The sequence below is a fragment of the Alligator mississippiensis genome, chromosome 8 (assembly GCF_030867095.1).
Source record: "Alligator mississippiensis isolate rAllMis1 chromosome 8, rAllMis1, whole genome shotgun sequence".
NCBI classification, from domain to species: Eukaryota; Metazoa; Chordata; order Crocodylia; family Alligatoridae; genus Alligator; species Alligator mississippiensis.
This window is the reverse complement of record NC_081831.1, coordinates 22383767-22402400: the sequence shown is the minus strand read 5'-3', so window position 1 is coordinate 22402400 and position 18634 is coordinate 22383767. Positions and strand designations below refer to the sequence as shown.

The window sequence follows — 18634 nt, the reverse complement described above, 5'->3', positions numbered from 1 at the left end:
AGGGATGGAACCCAAGTGTCCCGATCCCCAGCTCCCAGCCCCAGCTCCCAGGGCTAACACTAGACCCTGGGATCCCAGCCCTGTCCCCATTTGGCCACGGGTTTGCCTTGGGGTACTCTTTTCAGCACCCCCCCCCCCCGGGCAGCTCAAAGGCAGCACAGCCCTGATCGGGCTCAATTAACTTCCTCCCCCTTCCCGCGTCACTGCACGTCACCCACCCGGAGCTGCATGCTTAATATAGCAGCAGCCACGCGGGGAGGGGGCGTACATGGTCCCTCCTGCCACCAAAAGGAGCAGAGGGTCTGGTTTGAATGCAAGGGCCCCCATCCCAGCCTAGGAAGGGAAGGTGGGGTCTGAGCAGTGCCCCCCATGTCAGCTGGGACCACGAGTGCCACCACTGAGGACAAGGAGCCTCTGCCGCCTCCCTCCACACCTCCACAAAGCCCCATCCCCAGACAGCCCTGCAGTCTCTCCCAGCTTTGCTGAGATACCATGTCCAGGGCACTTGTTAGCACACTCATGTTCTCCAAGGCACATCCCAGCCCAGCCCTCATTGCTCACCCAGCTCCTTGCTAGCACCATCTGCACTTTCCAGAAGCAGTGCAGGGGAGGAAGGGGGTGACATGATGCCTAGATCAGCCCTTGGTTTATAGACTAGGGCCTCAGGCCGGGGTGAGGCAGGATTCAGCATCCCATCCAGGCCCCCATCTCTTCTAATTGTTGTGTAATTGCCCAGCAATTCTCCAACAGGCCTGGCACAGCCAGCCTGTGCTCTAGGGCCCCAGGGGACAGCTGCAGCCTTGGCTATGGGCCCAGGAGGGGGTCACAGTGCCAAGGAAGATGCTTGGAGAACAGGAGCCCAAGTCCCTGTGAAGCCAGGCCCTGCTGCTCATGGCAGCAGAGGCCCAGACCCCCACAGAGCAGACCCCTCAGTGACAGCTGTGCCCAGGCTGGGAGCCCCAAGGCATGGTAAGAAGGCAGAGGTAGAGTTGGGTACCATGGCTAGGCTGGAGCAGCCCCAGAGCCTTGGTTGGTACCTGGGTGCATCGCCTCCACGGCTGGTGGTGCCCAGCTCTAGCAAGTGGCGCGTGGGCGGTGAGTGAAAAGGGCATGATAATTACAGCCAATTATTGCCAGGATGAGCTGGGAAGGAGGCTGATGCCAGCAGCAGCAGGCGGGCAGAAGCCTTCATTTCCCCACCCCTCCCTAGCACCCCCTGGGGTGAACAGGGTAGAGAGACCTTTGACCTAAGCCCCATATGGACTCCAGCACTAGCCCAGACATTGGGTTCCCTGCCCTCAGCTCTCCAGGGTGGCACTGAAGAGCAGGGTCCCACTGCTGGAGCTTTATGGGGTTCCCCAAAAGGCAGACCCAAACTCAGCCCCCTTCTTGGCCCCCACGCAGCTCTGCTCCCAGCCCCTGTTCTACATGTCCAGCACAGAAGTGGCCCCACAGGTCCTGGAGGGCTCCCCTCAGCCTGGGGAGACCCCCATAACCAACCTATCATCACCAGGTCCCTGCACAAAGCTGGGGGCCTCAAGCGACGCTCTCCTCCTCCCCTGAGCAGATCCTGGCCTGCGTCACCAGCTGGAAACAGGAAGGGGAGCACCTGTTCTCTGCGTAGTGGTGCTAATTGCAGCCTAGCAGATGGAGGCAGCAGGAAGCTTCCTTCCTTCCTTCCTTCCTTCCTTCCTTCCTTCCTTCCTTCCTTCCTGTGCAAGCAAGTGGCTGGGATGGGGCTGGGACCCAGGGACTGTGGCAGGGCTGGCTGTGGCGCAAGGGCTGCACCCAGCAGAGCCAGGAGTCAAGCCCCAGCATCTACCCTGATGCCCCCCAGACCTAGCAGCTGCCTGGACAGCTTGTCCTGGCCTTGGGGATCCAAGAAGCATAGTGTTGACTTGGCTTCATTATGTTAATTGGTGAGCAACAAACCCCCCAGGGTGGCCAGGAGGCAGCACTGCAGACACTCTTCCCCGCCCACCCTGTCCATCCCTGCATCCCAGGGGCAGGCAATTATTTTGGGCGGAGGGCTGCTTACTGAGTTTTGGCAAGCCATTGAGGGCCGCATGACAAGCAGCCAGGGGCAGATAAATATTAATTTTCTAATTTTTTTAGGGGCCTTGTGGGCTAAATAAAATGGCCTGGCAGGCCACATCCGGCCTGCAGGCTGCATTTTGCCCACCCCTGCTGCATCCCCCTGTGGCCTTTGTCACCCATGGAGCCAGCACCAGGCTCTGTCCCTCAGGTGCCCTTCCCAGGGCATTTGCACACTCCCCACAACCTTTGACTCCTCCCTGGCAGCCCCACTACCCCTGGCCTCATGCACCAGTGCCCCCTACCTGTCTGGCTCTGCGTGGGTGATGGAGATACGGGGTGGGATGCGTAGGGGCAGCGTCGTGGGTCGGGCCATGCCATTGGGCTCAGGGGAGCGCGACCGCTCCATCGGCTTCCAGGATGGCACCTGCAGGCTGCAGGAGAGACGGCGCCGGCTGCGCCTCAGCTCTGCACCCAGCAGGCTTGAGGACGTGTATGATCGACTGCAACACCCCGACTCCGGTGCCTCCCTTGGCTTCTGCAAGGCACAGCATAGCTGTGGGGAGACTGGGTGGCTGCTGGCTCCCTTCCTCCCCTCAGCACCAGCCTCCCCCTGCATAGGAAAGGGGCACCTCACAGTCCACCCCCCACAGTTTCTCCCACCAGCTGGATCCCACTAGGGTGAAGGAGGGGGCCAATGCTGAGGGCAGGAGTTGCAATGGCTAGCAGAGCTGGCATGGAGCAGCCCCATGCAGCCATCTCTGGGGAGGGATGTGGCTGCAGTCTGAAAGCTGTCCAGGGCAGGAAGGGAACCAGGATGCCAGGGTCCCCATCCCATCCCAGCTCAGGGAGGGGAGGGGATGGGAGCCCAGACACCTGGGTTCTCTCCAATGCTAGTAAGCAGTGGTGCCTGGAGGGATGGAGTGGGGATTGACTGGGGAGGGGGGCAGCTGGGACCCTGGACACCTGGGTTCTCTCCAGCTCTAGGAGGCAGTGAGATCTGGTGAGATTGAGTGGCAGGGAGTGAGGTCTGGTGAGACTGAGCCCAGTCACCTGGGTTCCAGCCCTTCCTGACAGCGTGGGCTGGCAGCAAGGCCATGTAAGGCCCCAAAGGGAAGCACCCCTGTGGTGCAGAGCCCCAGGCTCTGGCCTCACCAACAGTGCAGGCTGGTCCAGGCCCGGTTCCTGCTGCTGCATTTTAATTGGCAAGACTGAGGAAGTTGCACATCCCGGGGAAGGGGTGACAGGGACAGGCAGCCCTGCCCTCTGCTGGGCTACAGCGGGAGCACAGGTACTGCAGAATGCTCCCCCCTTAACCCCCTTCCTTCCATCACAAACAAACACACATGCAGCCCAGCCAGGATCGGGGCCATTGCACTAGCAGCTGCTCCCAGCAGCAGACCCCAGGACTCTGGACACTCAGCACCTCTAACCACTAGACCCTGCTCTCTCAGAGCCAGGAAGGGAACCCAGGAGCCCTGGTTCCCAGCCCCACCCCTGGGTGGCTCCATGCTGCCAGGAATGTGCTCCCAAAGCCCCTTCAGTTTCCCCCATGCAGCTATAACTGCATTCCCTTTCTCTTCTCCCAACATCTCTCTGTGCTCCAGGCACAGGAGGGCACTGGCATACTGCCCTTCCTGGCACATGCTGCACCAGCAGCTGGGCAACAAGTCCATGTGTGGGTAAAACTGTACACACATGTGTGCAAGGCCTGAACAGCCCTCCCACCCCCTTGCTCCCTGGCCAGGGATCTCACCTCGTCTGGAGTCACGGCCAGGATGCTCCGGCTCTTCTTCATGTCTCCCTCCAGCCTGGTGATGCCTGAGCTCCCCCGTGCTTGCAGCCCCTCCCCAGCTGCCCCAGGCCAGGCGTACCCGGGGCTCAAGGGCGAGTGAGCTGTGTTCCAGAAGGGGCTGGCACCCCAGGGAGGTCTGGAGCCTGCAAGAGAGAGCAGGAGTATGGAGTTGGGGCAGGGAGGGGGAGAAGGGCTAGAGGCTGCTCCTTCCCTCACCATTCCCCAGGGTCATGTCCCAGCTAGGGACCTTGGCTCCTTCTCCCCCAGCTCTATTGGTGCCTTTCACTCTGGACCCACAGCCCTCTGCTCCACCAGCCCAGCTGGTGCTTCTTACTCCTAACCCACACCTCCTCCCAATCTCCCAGCCCTGCCAGTGCCCCACTCCTGACCTGTGCCCCACCCTAAACTCCCAGCTCTGCTAGTGCCCCTCTCTCCTGACCCACAGCCCCTGCTCCAAACTCCCAGCCCTATTGTTGCCCCCTCACTCCTGATCCATATAGCCCCCTGCTGGTGCCCCTCATTCCTTACACGCAGCCCCCTGCCCCCCCAGCCCCGAGCTCCTCCTGGGGAGACCATGAGGGTGCCTAGGGGCCCCTGGGCCTTGAAAGCACTGTGTCCTAGGGGAGCCCCTGAACCCAGACCCCACTGCCAGGTAGGAGCACAGGGAAAGCAGGAAGGAGGCAGTGAGGGAGATGTGTGTATGGGGGGGTGGGGCAGGATAGGACACATGGGGTCTGACACTGACAGCTCTGGGGGTCCTGGGCATGGGAGGTAAGGAGCAAGGGCCAGAGCCATCCCTTTTCCGCCCACCTCCAGCTGGAAATGTGGTGCCTGCTCCCAGTAGCAGTGCCAAGGCCTGGAGTCATGAGCACAGCATACTGCTTCCCCAAGCCCCCATGTGGCTCCCAGGCAGAGAGGGGCTGTGCCCCACCCCATGAGCAGGGGGAGCTGCTGTCCCCCAAGTCCTCCCTGCTGCCCCCCAGCCCCATGCAGCTGCGTCAGACCTCTTGCCCATGCCACAGCTCCTCCTGGTGAGTGTTGCCAAGGAAACCTGGGGCTGGGATCTCAGCATCATGGGTCCCCGCTGGGGGGAACCCCAGCACTGGCCCTAGACCTGCCCCTGCCCCCCACCATGGCTGAGCAGCTGCAGCAGGGGACAGATACTTGGGATGGGGCTAGCGGGGCCAGGATGGGGCTTACAGCCAAAGCACATGTGCCCCAGAGAGGCAAAGAGGCCAAGCCAGGCTTGGAATCCAGGCATCTGGGGCCCCTCAGCAATCAGTGGAAAAGTTGGACCCTCCACCTGCCTGGCCATAGGTATCTCCCCAGCTTGTGCCAGCCTGGGCACCACAGAGGCTCATGGGAGGTGGAGGGGTCATGGGGGCTGGATGGGTCCCCAAAGCTAGCTTGCTGCAAGGACAGGTCACCAGCCCCTCGCCCCAGATCAGCTGAGGCAGCCAGGGGCCTGGGCTTGGGAAAGCAGTTGTGCCCAAGGCACCTGGCAGTGGGTGCAGGGGACTAGAAGGCCCCAGCAGGGCTGGACCTGAGGGCAGCTGCACTGAACCCCCACCCACCCCCAAGGGCTGGATGAAGCCAGAATGTGCTGGAGCCAGAGGCATGGGGTCTCCACCTCCCATGGGTAGGACAGGAAAGCCCATCCCCTGGTCCTGGAGCCACAGGGGACTCCCCAAGCAGTGCCTGCAGTGTGGGGTCTATGTGATATGGCGGGTTTGTGTCAGGGAACACCTGACTAGCATATGTGAGCTGCCTGCTCCCTGGCTGGCTCTGTGGATGCCCGGGTGTAGCAGTAGGATGGTGGGGCAGTGTGTGTGTGTGTGGGGGGGGGGGGGCAGACCTAGGACATGCATCTTCCTCTGGGGATGGTCTGAGGTGCCACACGGGGGGTACCAGAGAGGCTGGAGGCCCGAGGCCCCCATGAGCCTGCCTGCTCCCCACCCATGCCACTGACCCATAGCCATCCAGGCTGGGCCCCATCAGGCAAGCATGGGACCCCCATGAAGGGAAACTGAGGCAGGAGCAGCAGGTGGAGGTAGGAAGACCTTCCTCCCAACTGGGGCCGAGTCTTACCCCACTGGGGTGATGTTAGGGTGCGGCGTTAACCCTTTTCACCCCCGAGGGAGGGGGCCCACCCAAGGCCCCAACGACCTCAGACCCGCATCTCCCCTGCTCCGGGCCGGATTTTGGCCCCAGCCTGGCCTCCGCAGACGGCTGGCACCGCGTGGGGGGAGCCGGGCAGGGACCGAGGTGGTGGTCGCCTCCATCCTGTGCCGCCTCCCCGCGGAGTTGGAGTCCCTGCCTTTTCCAGCGCTAGGGCCGGAGGGACCTGGAGCCGGAGCCGGGCTCCCCCTATACAGCCGCCTGCGGATGCCAGACTCGCAGGCGCTGCCGCAGCATCGAACCCCGGAGCAGCCCCCCAGCGGCCCCGGGCGGGGGGAGGCTGCGGTCCGCCCCCAGGACCCCCCGCCCTCGGCTCTGCCCCTTACCTCGCCGGGCCGGGGCGCCGCGCACCGCCCTCCCATCCAGGCACCGCCGCGGTGCCCTGGATGCCTGGGTTCCCCGCGCGCGCGTGTGTGCGCGTGTGTGCCCCGGACGCCTGGGTTCCCCGGGTATGCGTGCGCGCGTGTGTGTGTGTTTGTCTGCGTGCGTGCGTGCCCCGGACGCCCGGGTTCCCCCGGGAGGGGACGTGTGTGTCCCGGACGCCTGGGTTCCCGGGGGTGGGGGGTCTGTCTCGGACGCCTGGGTTGCGTGTGTGTGAGCATGTCCCGGACGCCTGGGTTCCCCGGGGGTGTGTGTGCCCGTGCCCCGGACGCCAGGGTTCCCAGCGAGTGCTGGGCGCTAGGAGCAGCGGGCAGCGGCCAGAGCGTGTGAACGGAGCCGCCGGCGCTGGTTCCCCGGGGCGGGGGAGCGGGGGCAGGACCGTCTCCCCGAGGCGCACAGCGGGTTGCTCTACGCCCAGCCCGGCGCCCCTCACAGCCCGGCCCTGCCTGCACCCCCCTCCATTCCTGCCTCTCTCACCCGAGGTCGCTCCCTTCTTCCCCTCGCAGCTTGGGGGCCGGGTCTGGGTTCTGGCTGCATCTCTTCCTCCCCCGGGGCTCCTCGACATCTTGAGTGTCACTTAGAGCAGCATCGGGGCTGTTCTAACTCATCCTCCCCCAGTTCCCAGGGACAGGATGGGGGCTGGGATCGAGCTCTCATGGCCACTAGCCCCATGCTGGCTGGGGCTTGGGGGTCCCAGGCCTGGGTTTCTGAAGGAAAGCCCTTCTGTCTTTCCCTGCCTCTTCCCCCTACTTTGGAAGGGGGTTTGGGGGCTGCCACTTACTTCCTGCCTGAGAGCCAGCTGCAGCCAGGGCAGTTGTCCCATGGGGCAACATGTCAAGGGCAGTCAAGCTTGCACCACACCCTGGACCATGGTGGGGGGAGGGGAAATCAATGGAAGCAGAAATACTAACACCCTCCAGCCCCAGGGCCCTGGGGATGCCCACTGGGGTGAAGAGCAGATGCTCCTCCCAGCCATGGGGCTGCATGGACCATGCAAACTTGGGGAGACTCCCCACCAGACCAGCAGCCCACATAGTACAGCTGCCAGACACAGACCAGGCTGGGAAATTGAGGCTCTGGGATTGGGGGGGCAGGCAGGGGGGTCACCCCACAGGGCAGGGGCAAAACCCAGGCATCCTGCCTCCCCATCTGATTCTCCACTCTCTCCCACGGCCTTGTGATCAGGTCACAGAGCTGTCAACAGGAGGCCTGCCCTGGTAGTACCTTGATGGTGCCAGGCCCTGCACAGGCCCTGCAAGAGGCAGGCCATACCAAGGTCTGTGGGGTCCCTGGCAGAGACACCGTGCTGCAGCAGCCCTGCTGCATCTGGATCCAGCCTGGGGGAGGGAAAGGCCACCCAATAGGTCACACCTGCAACCTGCAGGAGTCAGGGGATGTGGCCACAGCCATGCAGGGAGGCAGTGGCAGGTCTGAACTGCCCCACCCCCACCAATTCAGCCAGGCCTCAGTGGCTGCAGGGTAGTGCTCACCACTGGCAGGCCTTGTTCCAGTCCTTTTGGCTCCCCATGGCCTCTGCCATATGCTCCTGCCACCTGCCTGCTCCCCTAGGCTCTGTCCTGGCCATGCCAGGCCTTTGCCTTGGCACACAGCCCATGCACCACAGCATGGCCTGGCACCAGCCTTTGCTAGCAGCAGGACAGACACCAGCTCAGCTGCAGCCCTGCACTGGCCTGGCTGTGCTGGGGAAGGTCTGGAATGGCAAAAAACAGGAGCCTGGGGAAGGGGGATCTGCCAGCATTTGTTGCCTGGTCTGCAGATCCTTGAAACAGCACAAAGTTCTGCTGGGGTTCGGGGGAGGGGGAAGGAAGCATGATAGGAAGTGACCAAGTGCAGGGGGCCACTGCTGCAATGGAGGGGGTATAGATCTGTCTGGGGGGCACTGAGGGCCACTGCAGCATCACCCTGGGCAGGAAGATCCCCTAGCTTGGCCCTGGCTGCTGCTCTGGATGATGGTACTGGGGATGTGGGATTTGCAGGCCTCCCTTGCTCCTCCACGTGGCTGCCTGGGAGACAGTTAAGAGCTCTGGAAGCATCTCTAAGAGCAGCCTGGCCAGGAAGAGCAGGTCAGGGAGTGAGGTCTCATCACAGGGCCAGGGCTAGAGAGCTTTGATCCAGGGGGTTTGGGAGCGTGGAATGAAGCAGGGACTCAGCATTGCTGGCTTTGGACCCAACTGGAAGTCCATGCTGCCCACCACCCTGACATGCAGCTACCTCTGGTGCAGGAGGAATCTCCTCCAGCTCCTTTCACCCATTCTGTGTCCTATATTCCATCGCAGTCACAGGCCATGAAGGGATCCATCTTCAGGCCTTGGTTCTGAGATATCATTGCATCAAGGCCCACTGAGCCCAAGCATGGAGCTGGGGAGTCTTCAAAAGGAGTTTTCAAAAGGAGGGGTCTTCTTTACCCTGGGGGTCTTCAAAAGGAGGCTAGATAATCACCAAGCCGGGGTCATTTGACCCCAGCATTCTTTCCTGCCCATGGCAGGGGGGTGGACTTGATGATCTGCTCAGGTCCCTTCCGACCTTACCTAATATGAAACTATAAGTGGAAGGAGTTTCCAGGCTGTGCAGAGCTGGTACAAGGCTGGAATTCCAAGCAACAGCTCCGTGGCCGTGGGCAGCGCTGTTTGCAGCCTTGATGAAGCGATGACAGTCCTGGCATGGCTAAACCTACACTCCTTACTGAGGGGCTGGTGGGGCAGAGAACTGGGTGACCTGCAGCTGCGGGGACCAAGCTAGTGGGGAAAACATTGGGAATCTGCTGGGGGTTGCATCCAGCCTCTGGAGGTGGGGAGACAGAATTCAAACACCACCAAAGAGACTCAGGACCTGGGCACAGGTGTTTTCCTGGAGTCTGAGCCATTCCTAGTCAGTCCCCCCAGCTTTGGGGGCTGCTGACAGCCAGGGGGGAATCTATATCTGGCTGAGATCCTTCAGCAGGGAACATGTGTACTTATGTGTTTGCACTCATGTTTCCGCCCTGCCAGCGGCTACAAGGCTCAGAGCAACCCCACAACCAATGCAATGGATGGGACCAGTCCTGAGTCCATGCAAGGTTCTGGCCATGGATGCAAGTGGGGAGGGGTTGGCCCTTCCCAACCCCTATGGTTGCAGGCACCAGGTTTCCCTCATGGCAGGCGCCAGTAGCTGTGAGGGGGTGAGGCCAGGAGGCTTTCCCATGTCCAGCCTTGAAGGATCCAGCCCCGAGCTCCTGGCTTGCAGTTGCTAGGTATGCCTCAAAGTAGCACAGACCAGGCCCTTCATGGCCAGCCCCAGCACCAAAGCAGGATGAGGGCTGGGGGGCTGTAAGCACCAAAATAGGGGGGAGGAGGGCACACTGACCTTTCCTCTCCCCCACTATGTGCATGGCAGGAGGGGTGGGCGGGGCAATCCCTTGCCCCACCCCACTTGTGCATAGCTCAGGGGGTCCTTCCCCTCCTCGAGGGTAGCAGTGGGGGGTCCCCTCCCCCTCCCCGCATGTGTCCTGGAGAGGTATCCCAGCATGTGCCTCATCCGGGGACTCTCCTCCCTCTCCCACCACGTTAGACACATGGAAGGAAGCCCTCCCATCACACTGTACTTGAGGTGTGTACACCTTTAATGCCCACGCCATCTTGAGTTGGGACGACGATGCAAGCACACTAAGCAACTGGGAGGGGAGGGATGATGCTCCTCTTGGCCGCCCGCATGCGCGGCAAAGGGAGGCACCCGCTCCCCACAGGGCAGACAAGGTGGGCAGCGGCGCGCGTGCGTAGTGGCGCCGGGGAAGCCAAAACGGGCTGCTGAACGGAAAGCGGGGAGGGCTGGCGGAAGTGATGAGAGGTCGGGCGGAAGTGGGCGTGCGCGGTGCTGGAGGGTTCCAGAAGGGCCCGGCGGGAGCGGCGCGGGCCGGCCCTGCGCAACCATGGTGGACTATAGCGTGTGGGACCATATCGAGGTGTCGGACGATGAGGATGAGACGCACCCCAACATCGACACCGCCAGTCTCTTCCGATGGCGGCACCAGGTGCGTGCAGAGCTCCCCCCGCCCCCCATGGTTGCCTGCATGGCAACCACCTCCCCCGCACCAGGCCTTGGGGGGCTTCCCCAGGAGCCCTACCCCTTCTCCATGGAACCCCCGTCCCGGGCCTGGCCTTGGGGAGATCCTCTGTCTCCTCCTTCAGGAGCCCTCCCTTAGCTCCATGGAATCCCCCTGGGAGGTCTGTCTGCATGGGAGCCAGCCTCCATCCCGCCCCCGCCTAGGGGTCACATTCTGTCCCCATAGGAACAAGCCTCTCCCCCAGGGACAAGTCTTTGAGGAGACCCATTTCCACGGAAACTAGGCCCGGGGGGCAGCCTTGTAGAGACTCTGTAGGTGTCCCCCACACCTCATCCTTGTCCTCAGGGTTCCCCCCTACTTCTTCCCCATGGGATCCCCATCCCAACAGACACCCCCCTGCTCTGCTCCTCTGGTGCTGTGCTCTGCACTGTCCCACGTGCTCCTCTCTGTGGGCCTGGCTCCCCTAAGAACCCCTGACCCCAAGATTGTGTTTCTAGCTCAGGACAGGCCTGGTCTTCCTGGGGCTGCAGATGCACAGCCCCAAGGAAACTCCAGGATCTGTGCCCTTGTGTCAGTGCTGTGACTGAGTTGCTCCTGCCCTGAGGGTGCTGCCTGATTCAGCGCCCTACCCCCTGCATGGCTCATCTTGCCTGGTTTGGGAGGCAGCCTGTCCACTTTACCCTTGCAGAGTCCTTGGCTAGGGTCTTTGCCTGTGCTGTCAGCCAGCAAACCTGGAATGTCTCTCACTGCTCAATTGAGTTGCTACCATCTCTGTCATTTCCATCTCCCCTCCAGCCCGGCCCGGCCCAGCACAAATGAATGGTGCCAGCTGGCAGTCCTGGCTGGGGCCTGGCTATCCTGGCTGACTGACCATTGCAGTTAGCTGTGAAAAGGGCCAACGCTGCTCTTATGTGGTCTGTCTTTGGCCCCTGAGCTCCTCAGTCTCACAGCGTCAGTCCTTGCAGCCCCATGCAGTTGGGCAGTGCTGCCATCCCATTGTGCAGGTGGGAGCTGTGAGGCTGAGGAACTTGGCTTGTGTCGCAGAGCGCATCTCTGGCATAGTGGGGGATGGCATCAGCCTCCCATGTGCCCAGCCCAGGAAAGTAGTGGTGCCCCGAGCCCTGGCTGTGGCCCGGCCCCATTGGACTGCATGCAGCAGTGCGTGCTCAGGGGTGTCTCTTGGACCTCTCCCCCACCCAAGGATATGCCTCACTATTAGTGCCTCACTATTAGTGCCTCTCTGGTGACCCCTCTTTTCCCAGCTGCTTTGTAAGATCTCGAGGAAAAGGGCATTGGTCGTGACTGAGCACAGGAGTGAGCCTCTGAATCCAAACTCCGTAGGCCTTAAATGCTGGAGGCTGCAAGCAAGAGAGGAACAGTGGGGAAAACCCCTGTTCATTCTTCTTTCTAGCATCTGCTCTCCGTTGCAGTGTGACATAGGCCTATTTGTCACCTTTAAGAACATGGGCCTAGCTCACCAAGTGTTTTATTAGCCTCCCTCAGGTGTGGAGGCTACAGGAAAAGGTGCCAATAGGTTCCATGGACACATGGTAAAACAACAGGGATGGGAGTGTTATATGTTCTTACGATGTGGAGCCTGAGTTACAGGTAAAGACCCATAGTACAGGCAGGGAGACTGAAGTACAAGGGAGGAGAGAGACCAGTGCGCGACTGGTCTGTGACTGCCTCTGTGTATCTGCAGTTGTAGACACTTGGTGTCTGTCCCCCTCTGGCCTCTTCTCCATGGCTCAGACATGTTCCTTGATACTAGAGGCTGCTGGGGTCAATGCTGGCAGAGGGGGAGGTTGGGGCTGTAGATAACTGCAACTGTACAAAGGAATAGTGGAACTGGGCACTTGGGAGCCCAAATGAGCTAAGCGGGAGCTTGGAAAACTGATGCTTCCCCTGGACAAGGCCTGAGTCCTTGCAGTGGGTCAGTGGCAGCTCCTGGAAGAGAACCCCAAGCTTCCTGTGCGGTACAGGGCTCAGTCCTTGCTGAGGGAAGTGGCTTAACACAGCACCAGGAATATCCCAGGTGAGCTCTGTTGTGACAAACCAGGGATCTTTCTCTAGGTGGAGACCTGTTCTTTAGCTGGTAACCCTATCTCTCTCCCCAGCTGCTAGCATTTGGGAACCAGCAGGAAAGAGACTTAATTTTTCAAGATTCCACTAGCCTCTGCAAGAGGGTTAGATCAGAGATGGCTAAGCTGTGGCATGGGGCAGATCAGGGAGGATACAGGCAGCGCAGCAGCAGGTGGGGCAGGGAGTAGATCAGGAAGGGGAAGGGGATCACAGTGGCACTTGGGGAGGGCGTAGGGGTGACGCATGGCATGCCTGCCAAGGAGCTTGGCCCCCATAGCTGTAGATACTGCTGTTAGCTTGAGATATTAATGTGAGCTTACTAGCTGCAGTCCAGCCTGGGGGTTGGGGTGTAGTGAGGCACTGGGCCAAGTCCAGGTATTTTTAACAGGTCCCAGTTTAGCAGATGACCTCCAACGGCAGCATCCCACGTGCCCTAGGGACTAACAGAGCCTCATGCTTGGGCCAGGTCACTGCAGAGGTTGTGTTTCACATGTGTTGTCCTGGGTGGAGCTGTGTCCAGGGCTGGGAACACACCCCGTTGGCTGAGGTAGTTCCAGCCTCAGCAGTGATATGCACCAGAGCTGAAGCTGTGGCACATGACTGTTGTGGTAGAGCACTCCCAGTGGCCTTGGGTGGCAGGCAGAAGCTTTGGCCTTACACCCCCTCCAGGAGCTCCCAAAGCAGAAAATGCTGCCCTGAGCTCCAGACATGACTCAACCTGTGCTCTGCTGAGTAGATTGCTGCATCCTCTCCCTCTTGCAAGGGAGGGGAAATGCCTTGCCCTAAAGGGCTGTGATTGAGGGTAGAGTGTCTGGGTCATATAGAGGGCCTTTCACATTAGCCCCCTGCCCTCCCTTAGTGCTGCTCTAGTCCTTTTCCCTGCTGGATCTGCTGTCTGCTCCTCTCCCTGTATTGCTTGTCTTCTCCCCAGCCCACCATGTACCACACATACACAGACCATCTGTGGCACCTGGGCCACAGGTTGGACCCCCGAGGCAGTGCACAGTGTGTGTGGCACTGTAAAAGCAGGCAGAGGAGATGGAAAATGAGCCTGTGGCTTGGTTAGAAATCCCCTTCCTTGTCTGCTGCATCCCCAGTCTATACATGCTGGGGCCTGTGAGTGGCCCACCAACCTCTTCACTCCCAGTCTTTCCCTCAGTGCTGGGAGCCTTTGCTCCCAGCCAGCAGACCAGCAAAAGCAGAGTGAGATCCCCTTTGCCTCCTGTCATGCACAGGAAGGGTCTTCCACTCTGCTGTGCGTGGAGAGAGGCAGCCCCTGCTAGGAGAACAGGTGCTGACTTTTCCAGGCTCTGAGGAGGAAGAAATTGTCATAGCTCCTGGAGATGGAGCCAGGTTGAGAGCTGTGCCCAAGCTAGAGAAAGCTGTGCCTGACAGGGCCATAGCCTCTTAAAAACCCGGGGCCACAAGGGAAGTTTCAAGGTTGAATTGGCAGTGCCTCAGGCAGGATGTGGGCAACTGGAGCATGAAGGAAGGGGGAGACCTCTGTTCTTCTACCACTACCCTGGGCTTCCTCTTACCCAACACAGTGTGGGTCCACCCTGGTGCTCTGGGCCCTGCAACCACTCTCCAGCAATCTCATCCTCAGCCATATGGGGCAGCTCAGAGGGTGCTGACATGGCGGGAGGGAGGCACTGGGAACCCTGCAAACAAGTGAGACCTGCCATGCACTCACTGATCCTGGGCTAAGCAGACAGCTAGAAAATACAGTTATGGGCCCCTCTCCCAGAGGGGCTATCAGCATTGCCTCCACCTTCCCTAAACCACCTCGGGGGTGGGGGGCGCACCCTGGGCTCATAAAGCAGGAGCAGGAATTCAGATCTCTCCAGAGCCTTGTATGCTAGACTGTGGTAGTGCAGCTTTTACTCCTCCCAGACCCTGTTCTGTTGGATCTCTTTAAGGGCAGGGGCAGCCCAGCTTCTTGCTGCTGCAGTCCTGTGGGTGGGGAAGGGGTTTCTTTGCTCCCCTGCCCCCGTCTGCGAGTGCCCCGAGTTCGGTGCAGTGTGCGAGCAGATGTCTGTAAGGTCTCCATCCTGGCAGGCCCGCATGGAGCGCATGGAGCAGTTCCAAAAGGAGAAGGAGGAGCTGGATAAGAGCTGCCGGGAGTGCAAGCGCAAGCTGGCCGAGTGCCAGAGAAAGATGATGGAGCTACAGCTGGCAGCACCGGGTAGTGGGCAGGCCGAGCTGCAGCGGCTGCAGGCTGAGGCACAGCAGCTGCGCAGTGAGGAGAGGGGCTGGGAGAACAAGCTGGAGGAGCTGCGCAAGAAAGAGAAGAACATGCCCTGGAATGTGGACACTCTCAGCAAGGATGGCTTCAGCAAGGTAGGGGCTGCCTGGCAGGGTTGAGCTGGGCCAGGGCTGGGCTGGGGAGGGGGCGCCTGGCACAACCTCACTCATTGTACCATCCCTCCCTTTCTTCCCTATTGCAGAGTGTCTTCAACATCAAGACTGAGGAGAAGGATGAGTCAGAGGAGCAGAAGGAGAAGAAGCACAAGACATTCGTGCAGAAGTATGAGAAGCAGATCAAGCACTTTGGTGAGGTGGTGCCGAGGGTCGGCTAATGGGAAGGGAAGGGCTGGTGTGGGGAGCCATGCAGGCGGCTTTGCTGTGTTGGTTGCGCTGTGCTCACAGAGCTGGGAGCGAGGCCATGCTGCCAAATGTGGTCCAGACCACATGGGGATGAGGTTGAGGTGTGTTAGGTCCTCGGATGTGTGGCAGTCAGGCAGACTCCTGAGGGCCTCCCTCTGCCCCATGCCTTAACATCCAGCCCCTGAGACCCCCTGGGTCTGCCCAGTTTGGGGAGGCAGCATGTCCGCTCTGTACCCCTGCAGAGTCCTGGGCTGGGGTCTTTGCCTGGGCCCCCAACCAATGAGCCTGGAATATCTTGTGCTTCTCATCTGAGTTGCCACCATCACTGTCATGTCCATCTCCACTCCTGCCCAGCCCAAACGAACGGTGCTAGCTGGCAATCCTGGCTGGGGCCTGGCTATCCTGGCTGACAGCAACCATCACAGTCAGCTGTGGAAAGGGCTAGCCCTGCTCTTATCTGGTCTGTCCTTGGCCCCTGAGCTGCTCAGTCTCCCAGCATCAACTTTGCAGCCCTGTGCAGTTGGGCAGTGCTGCCATCCCATTGGCAGGTGGCAGCTATGAGGCTGAGGGACTTGGCCTGGGCCCCAATGCACATCTCTGGCACAGTGGTAGATGGCATCAGCCCCCCCACATGCCTGGCCCAGGAAAGTAGTGGTGCTCTGAGCCCTGGCTGTGGCCTGGTTCCACTGAAGCTGTATGCAGCATTGTGTGCCCAGAGGTGTCTCTTGGAGATGGGGGCTGAAGGGACTGTTTTGTTCTCAGGGATGCTGCGGCGCTGGGATGATAGCCAGAAGTACCTGTCTGACAACCCGCACCTCGTGTGCGAAGAGACAGCCAACTACTTGGTTATCTGGTGCATCGACTTGGAGGTGGAGGAGGTGAGGCCCATGCTGGGTGTGGCTGCTTACAGTTTAGTGAGACATGCCAGGCTCTGGCCTGCCTTGGGTGAGAGCATCCCCACCCCGAGTCCCTCCCCTGCCACTGGCTCCAGACCAGTCGTGAACTTGGTGCTGCTCACGTGTTGCCTGCCTGCGGAGCTGATCCAGCTGTGGTTGCATCTCTAGGACAATTATAGTTTAGTCTGGACTAGGCCCACACCCTCACTCGTGCAGCTGTCCTGAAGGATGGCTCTGGAGCTGGCCCCACAGCAGGAATCCCTGGTTGCCATTGCAGAGGGCACGAGATGGGTTCCTCTGGGTTGGCTTGTGGCTCCAGGCCAGCCAGTGTCCCCTTTCCTAGATGCTGTAGGGTGTGGAGGAGGCTGGGGGCATGCCCCTCCTGGTCCTGCACTGGCTGGGGGTGTGCAGCTCAGACATCAATGCCCTTCTCCCCCTGCCCCCAGAAACATGCGCTGATGGAGCAGGTGGCCCACCAGACCATTGTCATGCAGTTCATCCTGGAATTGGCCAAGAGCCTCAAGGTGGATCCCAGGGCTTGCTTCAGGCAGTTCTTCACCAAGATCAAGGTGAGCTCAGCTCTGCTCCCTTTCGTTGTCTACTGTAATGAGGGGTTCTGCTCTCTTGTCCAACACTGAGGGACTGTGGAGCTTACAGCTAGGGGTGTCCAGGCCACCCCAGGGCCATCCCCCTCCCACTGGCCCACTGGGCTGAGCACCTGGCTTACTGGGCCTGGGGCCTGGTTTTGCCTCTGATCTGGTACCATGTGGTGGCCCCCTGCCCCCCTCCTTCCCATGTGCCTCACCTGTTGGGAGGATGTGGCCAGAGTCACCCTCTCTGGGCAGCCCTTGTCCTCCATACTCAGTCCTTCTTGGCCACTGCTTCCCAGGCACCCCGAGCACAAGCACTGCATTGGACCTCATGGTTTTGCTGCCTGAGCCCCTGCACTGGTACCTGGCAAGGCTCTTGGGAGGTAGTTTTGAGTGGAAGGAGCGTGAGGGCTGATGGCAGAGGCTGCCTGTTAGCCCTTGCATTCGCTCCCCTGACCTGCTGCCTCTGTTGCCTGCAGACAGCTGACCAGCAGTACATGGAGGGCTTCAATGATGAGCTGGAAGCCTTCAAGGAGCGGGTACGAGGCCGTGCCAAGGTGCGCATCGAGAAGGCCATGAAAGAGTATGAGGAGGAGGAGCGGCAGAAGCGGCTGGGCCCTGGTGGGCTCGACCCTGTGGAGGTCTACGAGTCACTACCTTCCGTGAGTCATGTAGTGCCTGCACCCGTGTCCCCCTGGGCTCTGTTCCCACCCGCCCCATCTCCTGTCCTCTGCTACCTGCTGTGTCTTGTCATCCCCTCTTGGTTTTTCCTGGGGTTCTTTGAGTGGGGCGGGGCTGAGCCTGCCATTCACGTGGGGAAGCTGAGGCACTGAGGTCCCTGGGCTCTGCCCAAGGTCACACAGGCAGTCAGAGCAGGACTTGAACTTGGCCTTGCCAGCCTGTGATCTGCAGTGGACGGGGACCCACGCCCATAAGTCTAGGCTGAGGCAGAGGCACATAAGGCCCCTGCACATGTGCCCCATTTTGGGCCTCATGTTCTAGCCAAGCTGGGGCTTGAGGCAGGAGCTGCTAAATGCTCGGCATCAAGGCAAGGCTCTGCCCTCCAGGCCTGGGCTCCCTTCAGGGCCTGCAGGAAGCAGCTCTTCTTCCCCTTATCATCGTCCTGCCTCCCCCCAGGAGCTGCAGAAGTGTTTTGACGTAAAGGATGTCCAGATGCTTCAGGATACCATCAGCAAGATGGACCCCACTGTGAGTACCCCAAGGCCTCTGGGTGTCCAGCTCCAGGCAGCCTGTGCCTGCCTGTTGTGACAGGTCTGCTCCAGGTCCCCTCAACGTGTGCAGCTGTGGGAAGAAGTCAGGTTCTTTTTGTGGGGGTGGGAGTGGGCAGCTGGGCCTGGAAGGGGCAGGGCGGGTGTTAGGACCTGGGACAGGGACCTGACCCTGAGCAGCCCCTTCCCCTTGCAGGAAGCTAAGTACCACATGCAGCGTTGCATTGACTCTGGGCTGTGGGTGCCGAATGCAAAGGCGACAGAGGGTGCGGAGAAAGGCGGCGCCGAAGCTGAGCCCGTCTACGAGGAGTTGGCGAAGGAGGGCGGCGAGGAGGAGAAGTGAGGAAAGGTGTGAAGTGGGATGTCCTGCCCCACCCCCATGGCTCCAACCCCCCTCGCACCAACCCCCCGCGACACGCGCTTGACATGCGTAGACGCTGGTGAATGTGTGAGCTGCTCACTTGCTGGTGCCCAGCATCCCGCTCCCCCCACCAACCCCTGGGAGCCAGCGGGAACCCCTGCTCTAGGCACCGGGCAGTCCCTGGCGCTACAGGAGCCTGCGGGAGCTTATCACCACCCCTCAGGCTGGGGGGTGCTGCTCCGGCGATGCCCTTGGCACCATAGTTACACATGTGCTGTTGTCTCTCTTCTCGCAGTCACCGATGAGGTTGTTACATGAATAAAGAGATTGAAGTAGCTATCTGGTGCCTAGACTGGGAACAGGGGGAATCCAGTGTACTGGGCTGGGCTTGTGGCTGCTCAGGGCAGCTGGATGCAGAAGT

The 18634-nt window shown here is 60.7% G+C and overlaps 1 protein-coding gene and 1 non-coding gene across 2 annotated transcripts; one reads left to right on the top strand and one right to left on the bottom strand.

Moving 5' to 3' along the window:
• Positions 1–2208: 2208 nt before the first annotated feature.
• LOC109282058 (uncharacterized) lies at positions 2209–6517 on the bottom strand. Its single transcript, XR_009463862.1, has 3 exons — positions 6334–6517; positions 3791–3972; positions 2209–2572 (listed from the first exon to the last, which is right to left on the bottom strand). It is a non-coding gene; the product is annotated as an uncharacterized LOC109282058 (transcript).
• Positions 6518–10243: 3726 nt separating this feature from the next.
• On the top strand, positions 10244–18550 carry CDC37 (cell division cycle 37, HSP90 cochaperone). Its single transcript, XM_006262337.4, has 8 exons — positions 10244–10415; positions 14589–14870; positions 14978–15083; positions 15900–16015; positions 16480–16602; positions 17103–17285; positions 17761–17832; positions 18049–18550. Exons 1-8 carry the CDS (start codon positions 10314–10316, stop codon positions 18193–18195), a joined length of 1131 nt encoding a protein of 376 aa, XP_006262399.1. The 5' UTR covers positions 10244–10313; the 3' UTR covers positions 18196–18550.
• Positions 18551–18634: the final 84 nt, after the last annotated feature.